We start from the raw sequence: 7,982 nt of genomic DNA, 5'->3' as shown, positions 1-7,982 counted from the left end.
GCAGTGTTAATAAAATCTTGGATATACGTACGGGAGAACCCGGTAACCGGTACTATAATTCTATTTTTTTAAAGAAAATACTAATATATATTGTTTTTTTCGTTTTAGTGTTATATATATTTTTCTAATAAATCGTTTTTAAATAGCTACTAACTAACACCAAATTAAACTAAGAGTTAAATGTCATTTTAGTCCCTGTGGTTTGGGCCATTTTGTCAGTTTAGTCCAAAGGTTTCATTTTTAACCTGTGGGTCCAAAAAGGTTTCACAGTTGCCATTTTAGTCCACTGGGTTAACTTCATCTATTTTTTCTGTTAACGAGAAGGTCAATTCGGTCATTTTATATGGCTGAATTGCCCTTTTAGTTAACAGAATTACATACAAAATGACCAAATTGGCCTTCTCGTTAACATAAAAAATGGAAGAAGTTAACCAAGTGGACTAAAATGGCAACTGTGAAACCTTTTTGGACCCACAGGTTAAAAATGAAACCTTTGGACTAAATTGGCAAAATGACCCAAACCACAGGGACTAAAATGGCATTTAACTCCTAAACTAATTTTGGGATCGAATAAATGATCTTTATCACGAAACGTTGAAAAGAGACTTCTATTAGAAGAATGATGATAGTCTCTTATCAATGTACAAAGTGGCGTGAAATAAATAACACCGTCACGCCCTTTAATGGTTACTTCCACAACATCAAGAATAACCCGAAAAGCGGTGAAACTGAAACCGAGTTCGTGACAAGAGCGTTTACTACTTATCAAGAAAAAAAGAAACATCCGTTCAAATTAATTCATTGTTAAGAAGTGGCGAGGTACCATAGCAAATGACCAAAGTACTGCTTGTGAGTGAATCGTCAAAGTGGAAGAAAATAAGCTCATCTACCCGTTCGGATGTTCGTAACGAGATTGAGCTAAACTTAAGCGACAATGATGTCGAGCTTGAAGCGAGCCGCCCATCTGGTAGAGATAAATATATAAAAAGAGGCCATCAAAATCATCTACTTTGGTGAGCACTATATCGAACATTATACGAGCTAAATTACCTGTGAAAAATATGCACATGCAGAAAACAAAAGGACAATGTATAAAGTTTATTTATGATAAAATAAAATAAAAAATGCAAGTGAAGGGGAAACATTGATCTTTTTCACTACAAACCACCACATTCACAAGTAAATAGCATCTACATACAAAACTCATCATCCAAAGTACTTGCATAAAAAAAAAACCGTATCTAAAGAATCCCCATGCTAGTGTCAAAACAAACCATCTTCACAATATCATAATTCATTAGATAGTATGGAACTGCAACATCCTCCTTCTTGGTCATCACCTAACATATATATATATATATATATATATATATATATATATATATATATATATATATATATATATATATATATATATATATATATATATATATATATTATTTAATAGTGAATCATCTTGTAAACATTTGGCTTGAATGAGTAAAATTACTTACAGCCTATTTTTTGGCGTTTCTCCTCCTCTTTGGTATCATCTTTTTCTTGATCACCTAACATCTAAGCAGTCAATAGCGGTGCTATAGCGGTTAGTGGACCTCAGGGTGTATAGTGGTCCAAATAGTTGTGGCCTATAGCGGTTCCGCTATTAATGGCGCTAAATACCGCTATTTGGCCGCTATTTGGAAACCTATATAGCGGTTATAGCAGTAACACAGTAGAATGAGGCAACACAGTTGCGCAGGTAGGTGTTTGATTGTGTAATTCTTAAATTATGTTAGATTTGCAACAGGTTTTTTATAATGGAATGATATTACTATGAATTTTGATATTACTATTAATAATTTTCAAAGATAAATTTATATATATATAATGCAGGTATACAAATTACCGCTATACCACCGCCAAAACCTATTTATCATATAGCGGACCTTGACCGCTATTCGATTTTGGACCGCTATACCTGCATATATAGCCTAACATTTAGCCGCATGTACAAAGCCATTAGTACTACTGAATCTTGTTGTTGTATCATTAAACTAGGAGGCTTCAAATATTAGTAGTAAAACTAATCAGAGAGAGAGAGAGAGGAACTTTGGCGTTTGGCTGTAACATGCTCCTCCTGATCTTTGGTATCATCTTTTTTACGACCACCTAACATTTAGCCGCATGTACAAAGCCATTGGTACTGAATCTTGTTGTTGTATTAGTTAATCAGAGAGAGAGAGAGAGGAACTTACTTTGGCCTTTATAATACCGGGCGCCCACATCAGAAATTGGATGCGTTGGATTTTTCGAGTAAAAAGTATCCATGCGGAATGTACCATCCTCATTTTGTTCTCGGAGGAAAACCTTATGGTAGCCACTGGCTTTAAGCTCACGCCCCTCGCTATCAGTATCACTAGCAGAAGAAGATACATCACCGGAATGGTTACAAACTAGTAGCAGGTACTCCTCGATTTCACGTGGGACCACCGCATGACTGTCCAAAGCCATCCAAGGTGGTTCCGAATTGGTGGAGGCCTCCTCCTCTTTTTCTTTTAGACGGAGACTTTCTCGGAATTTTTTGAATCTAAACATCTCCTCTCGAGGGGTAGTGTAGTTTTTTTGCCACCTTAATTTCCATTGCTCAAAAGCCTCCTTGTCCATGTCCTCTTGACCTTTGGATTCAGACATTGCAACGGTCTGTATTTTTTGGGCCCAAAAAAAGGTTTAAAAATCTGGAGGAAAGTTATTTATAACAAAACTAACAAGAATCAAAGCGTAACCTCCTAAATAATAAAAAATAAATAACTTTGCAGGCAGGCATGCATTAGGTATTCAGAAGCACAGAAAAAACTAACAACTTAACAAGAATCAGATCAAACCTTAATACCTAATATACATAAACACCAAAGCGAATAAAAAACTAACAAGATTCAAAGCATTCTCTAGCCTAAATAATAATAACAATAATAATCAGATCAAACCGGAATAACTTTGCAGGCACTGATTAGGTATACAGAAACACCAAATCGAAACAAAAAAAAAACTAACAAGAATCAAAGAATATGTAACCAAATAATCGGTTACCATCGAAAAACCCTACCTTTCTGTCTCAAAGGAGAATGAAAGCGTGATGGGCTATTATATTAATTAGATTTTCGGCTCTTTTTATTTAATTTATGGGCTATTATGTGCGTAGGCCTCGAGGCAAACTGATGCGGAATTAAAAATAATATAAATAAAATATATATCTTATAAAACCTAAAATACCAGGTGCAGCTTTTCTCACCACCTTAGCCCTATGAAGCGCACGTGCCTGAAGCACCACCTCATACTCGATTTTTGGGTGCCTCTCCTCGAGGTGCGCGTCTCGGCCGTTTTTTAATCTATGATGATTATATTATGATTTGTTAAGTTATAATGATGTCATGGTTGTAAAACAAGGTTTCCAAGGCCGAGTACTCCCCCGAGTAGTCGCTACAAGGCAGGCTGCCGAGGCGACTTTCTCTAACTCCGTCTAATAACTTTTTGTCATTCTTTAGCTGATGGGACCTCAATTAGAATCCATAAAATTTTAAAGGTCTAAGCTCTTACTGCATTTTTTTTGTCTTGTTACCTGAATCTTGTTGTCAAAGTGCGGCATGTTATCGAAATCATTCCGCGAGTTCAAACAGTTTGTGTTGCGCGTTACAAGGGTTAAGCGATGCTCAAAATTCTGATATAAGGGATATGGGATTTGAATCTATAAAAGCTTAAATCATGTACGCGAGGTGGAACACTTTTCAAGCTTAACAGGTGTTATACGCACATGAGCGAAAACTTAAACGTAGTCCAGAAAACGCAGTAGCCCCGACATTACAGTATGTTACCACTTATTTTTTGGTTGATCTTGAGAGGTCCTTGTTCGAATGATGACGTTAAAAAGTAGAACCTGTTAACTCCAGATGTTGAAGATCAAGTTCCGTCACTAGGTCCTGAAGCTCAAGCTCAATTAGAATGAAACTCATATTGAATCTGCTGAAACTTATGGAGTTTGTGGAGTGAAGAAACTAGGGTTTATGCAATTCGGTTCGTGAAACGAGAATTAAATGAGAATTATCTTTCGCATTCGAAGCTCGATCTCAGTTCAGTTGCTTCACCGGAATCAAGCAACTGCGTTAAACAGGTTGCTAAAATGGCAAAAGATGAAAGTATGTTGCTTGATCTTTAGCAAAACATGAACACGTTACTATTACTGAATTTTCGTCATGTATACAGGGGCGATGCTTTGAAGGGGCCGGGAGGGGCGCCCGACCCCCCGAACTTTTCGGCCAGTAGTGTTATATATGTAGTTTTCGTATAGAAATTTTTGGGTATATATGTTTTCGACCCCCCGGTTCTAAAGAAATTTTTTTGTATATACGTTTTCGACCCCCCCCGTAAAAAATTTCAAGCTTCGCCACTGCATGTATACACTACAGTTACTTATAAAGATGCCCTAACCGTTGCTTCTGTAAACCCCTAATGATACAAACCAAATTGGTATTTAGAAAGAACCAAATATACGTACTTAGTTAACACGAGAGTAGATGTTCAACATTAAAAGGTAAAATATAGCAGCCATTTGCAACTGAAATACTTCACATAAATCCTACCCACTACTTAATAACTTGCCCATTTCTTCAACCCTTCACTCACGGTACTACTTCATTTTCAGGTTCCGGTTCCACAGTCATTGCAGCATCCTCTCCTCCTCCACAGCCTGATTTATGGTGTTTGACCTCTTTGGTATCATCGTTTTCATGATCACCTAACATTTAGCCGCATGTACAAAGCCATTAGTACTACTGAATCTTGTTGTTGTATCATTAACTAGGAGGCTTCAAATATTAGTAGTAAAACTAATCAGAGAGAAAGAGGAACTTACTTTGGCGTTTGGCTGTAACATGCTTGGTATCATCTTTTTTACGACCACCTAACATTTAGCAGCATGTACAAAGCCATTAGTACTGAATCTTGTTGCATCATTAATTAGGAGGCTTCAATTAGTAATAAAATTAATCAGAGAGAGAGAGAGAGAGAGAGAGAGAGAGACGAACATACTTTGACGTTTGGCTGTAACATGCTCCTCCTCCTCTTTGGTATCGTCTATTTCATGATCACCTAACATTTAGCCACATGTACAAAGTCATTAGTTCTGAATCTTGTTGTTGTATCACTAATTAGGAGGCTTCAAATTTTAGTACTAAAACTAATCAGAGGGGGGGTGGGGGGACTTACTTCGGCCTTTGTCAACAGGCGGCACACACCAGGGAAATGGACCTTTCAGATTCTTTGTGTACAAAGTCATTAGTTCTGAATCTTGTTGTTGTATCATTAATTAATTAATTAATTAGGAGGCTTCAAATATTAGTACTAAAACTAATCAGGGGGGGGGGGGGACTTACATTGGCCGTTGTCAACAGGCGGCACATACCAGGAATCTTTATCACCAAATGGATCTCTCAGATTCTTTGTGTAAATAAACTTCAGCTGGAATTCACCATCCTTATCTTTGACTCCGTAATGAGCCTTACCATAGCCCTTCATAAAAATCTCACGCTCCTCACTATCAGAATCAGAAACAACGCGCTCCTCAGGATTGTCCGGTTCCAGTCCCAGGATCTCTACCCTGTACTGCTCAAAAGGAATACCGTCCGCATGAGTGTCCAAAGCCGTCCAAGGTGGTTCTGATGGTCCTGAATTACCAGAATTAGCCTCTTCTAGACGGAGATTTTTTTGAAACTTTTCGAATCTAATCTTCTCCTCTTTAGAGGTAGTGTACTTTTTGTTCCACCTTGATTTCCATTGCTCAAAAGCCTCCTTGTCGATGTCGTCTTGAGCTTCCGATTCAGACATTGCAACGGTCATTCGTCACCAACTCCTCACCAACTCCTGTATTTTTATTTTTAAAAACTGGGCACAAAAAAAGGGTTTAGAAATCTGGAGAAAGTTATATATAACAAAACTAACAAGAAACAAAACAACAATAATAAGAGAAAATTACCAATCTAGCCAAGACTTTAATCAAATTACCAATCTAGCCACCTCATGCGTCCTTGGAAGGCCACTCACATGTATGGGATGAGTCTTTCAAGCATGGGATGAGTCCTTGGGGAAAACCCAATAAAAAATAGACACGTGGCCACAGACGCATGGGATGAGTCTGCGGACGCATGGCCGCGGACGCATGGGATGAGTCTTTCAAACATGGGATGAGTCTTTCAAGCATGGGATGAGTCCGCGGACGCATGGGATGAGCCGCGGACGCATGGGATGAGTCTTTCATGTGTGGGATGGGATGAGTCTTTCCACGTGTCAGTTGGGGATTGACGGACGCAATACTTGGCCATGCAGACGCATCAGAAGACTTGGGATCTGTGAGTGGCCTTCCAAGGACGCATGAGGTGGCTAGATTGGTAATTTGACTTTTTTTCTTGGCTAATTTTGTAATTTTCTCCACTCTCTAATAATAATAATAAGATCAAAGTATCAAACCCTAACAACTTTGCAGGCAGGCAGGCATTGATCAGGCATTCATAAACACAGAAGCCAAACAAAAAGTAACAAGAATCAAAGCATAAGATCAAACCCTAATAACTTTTGAGAAATGATATACATAAACAACGAAGCCAAACAAAAACTAACAAGATTCAAAACAAATCTTACCTAAATAATGATAAAAATAATAATAATAATAATAATAATAATAATAATAATAATAATAATAATAATAATAATAATAATAATAATAATAATAATAATAATAATAATAATAATAATAATAATAATAATAATAATAATAATAATAATAATAATAATAATAATAATGATAATAATATTCAGATCAAACCCTAATAACTTTGCAGGCATAGATTAGGTAGGTATACAGAAACACCAAATCGAAACAAAAACTAACAAGAATCAAAGAATATGTAACCAAATAAAGCGTTACCATTGAAAAACCCTACCTTTCTGTCTCAACGGAGAATGAAAGCGTACGTGACTAGGGAGCCCAGCCCGAATCCGGAAGAAACCAAAATCTAAATAACCCGAAACCTGACCCACCCAAATAAACCGTTAGCAGATGTGTTTTCGAAACCTGACCCACCCAAATAAACCGAATATTTATTTTTTTAGTTAGTAGATATGTTTTTGTTTGAACGAGGCTCTTTTTCTTTAATAATCTAGGGAACCCAACCCGAATCTGGAAGAAACCAAAATCTAAATAACCCGAAACCTGACCCATCCAAATAAACCGTTAGTAGATGTGTTTTCGAAACCCGACCCACCCAAATAAACCGAATATTTATTTTTTTGTTAGTAGATATGTTTTTGTTTGAACGAGGCTCTTTTTCTTTAGTAATCAAGGGAACCCAACCCGAATCCGGAAGAAACCAAAATCTAAATAACCTGAAACCTGACCCACCCAAATAAACCGTTAGCAGATGTGTTTTCGAAACCTGACCCACCCAAATAAACCGAATATTTATTTTTTTGTTAGTAGATATGTTTTTGTTTAAACGAGTTGAGCCGTGTTGCGACGGGATACTGATTATAGTTTCTCATTTGCCACTATGTTTGGTATGACGATCAAGATTTCAAAAATAAAATGAGTTTAGATAACCAGGTTTGCCGACTACCGGGTACTCTTAATAGCCCTTGAGAAGGTGAAATGACAACAATACCATCATGTGCAAGGCACATGACTAGATTTAACCAAAAAATCTAACTGGGTTTGGCCTAAAGGACCTAACGTGCAAGATTTAGAAACGTTAAGGACAAACCTCGTAAACTTTTGCACTAAATGACAGAGCCTGCAATTTGGTGTAAACATAAAAGACAAAACTTGTAATAAACTCTAAATTTAAATACCAGGTGATTTGAATTTTCTCTGTACACCAGAAGCAAAATCAATTATAGATAGATGGTGATTCAGGATTCCTACACCCTAAGGAAAGCTCTCAACATAAGGCTAGACGGTA

General features: G+C 37.0%; 1 protein-coding gene across 1 annotated transcript; it reads right to left on the bottom strand.

The window, feature by feature from the left end:
• Positions 1-4,488: 4,488 nt before the first annotated feature.
• Positions 4,489-5,868, bottom strand: LOC110885879. Its single transcript, XM_022133603.1, has 5 exons — positions 5,406-5,868; positions 5,239-5,319; positions 5,062-5,121; positions 4,886-4,933; positions 4,489-4,768 (listed from the first exon to the last, which is right to left on the bottom strand). The coding sequence occupies exons 1-5, from the start codon at positions 5,866-5,868 to the stop codon at positions 4,653-4,655; spliced, it is 768 nt and encodes a 255-aa protein (XP_021989295.1). The 3' UTR covers positions 4,489-4,652.
• Between the last annotated feature and the right edge of the window lie 2,114 nt (positions 5,869-7,982).

This window comes from Helianthus annuus, chromosome 2 (genome assembly GCF_002127325.2).
Source record: "Helianthus annuus cultivar XRQ/B chromosome 2, HanXRQr2.0-SUNRISE, whole genome shotgun sequence".
NCBI lineage: Eukaryota > Viridiplantae > Streptophyta > Magnoliopsida > Asterales > Asteraceae > Helianthus > Helianthus annuus.
The sequence above is the reverse complement of the archived record's forward strand: the minus strand, read 5'-3'. Positions and strand labels throughout refer to the sequence as shown.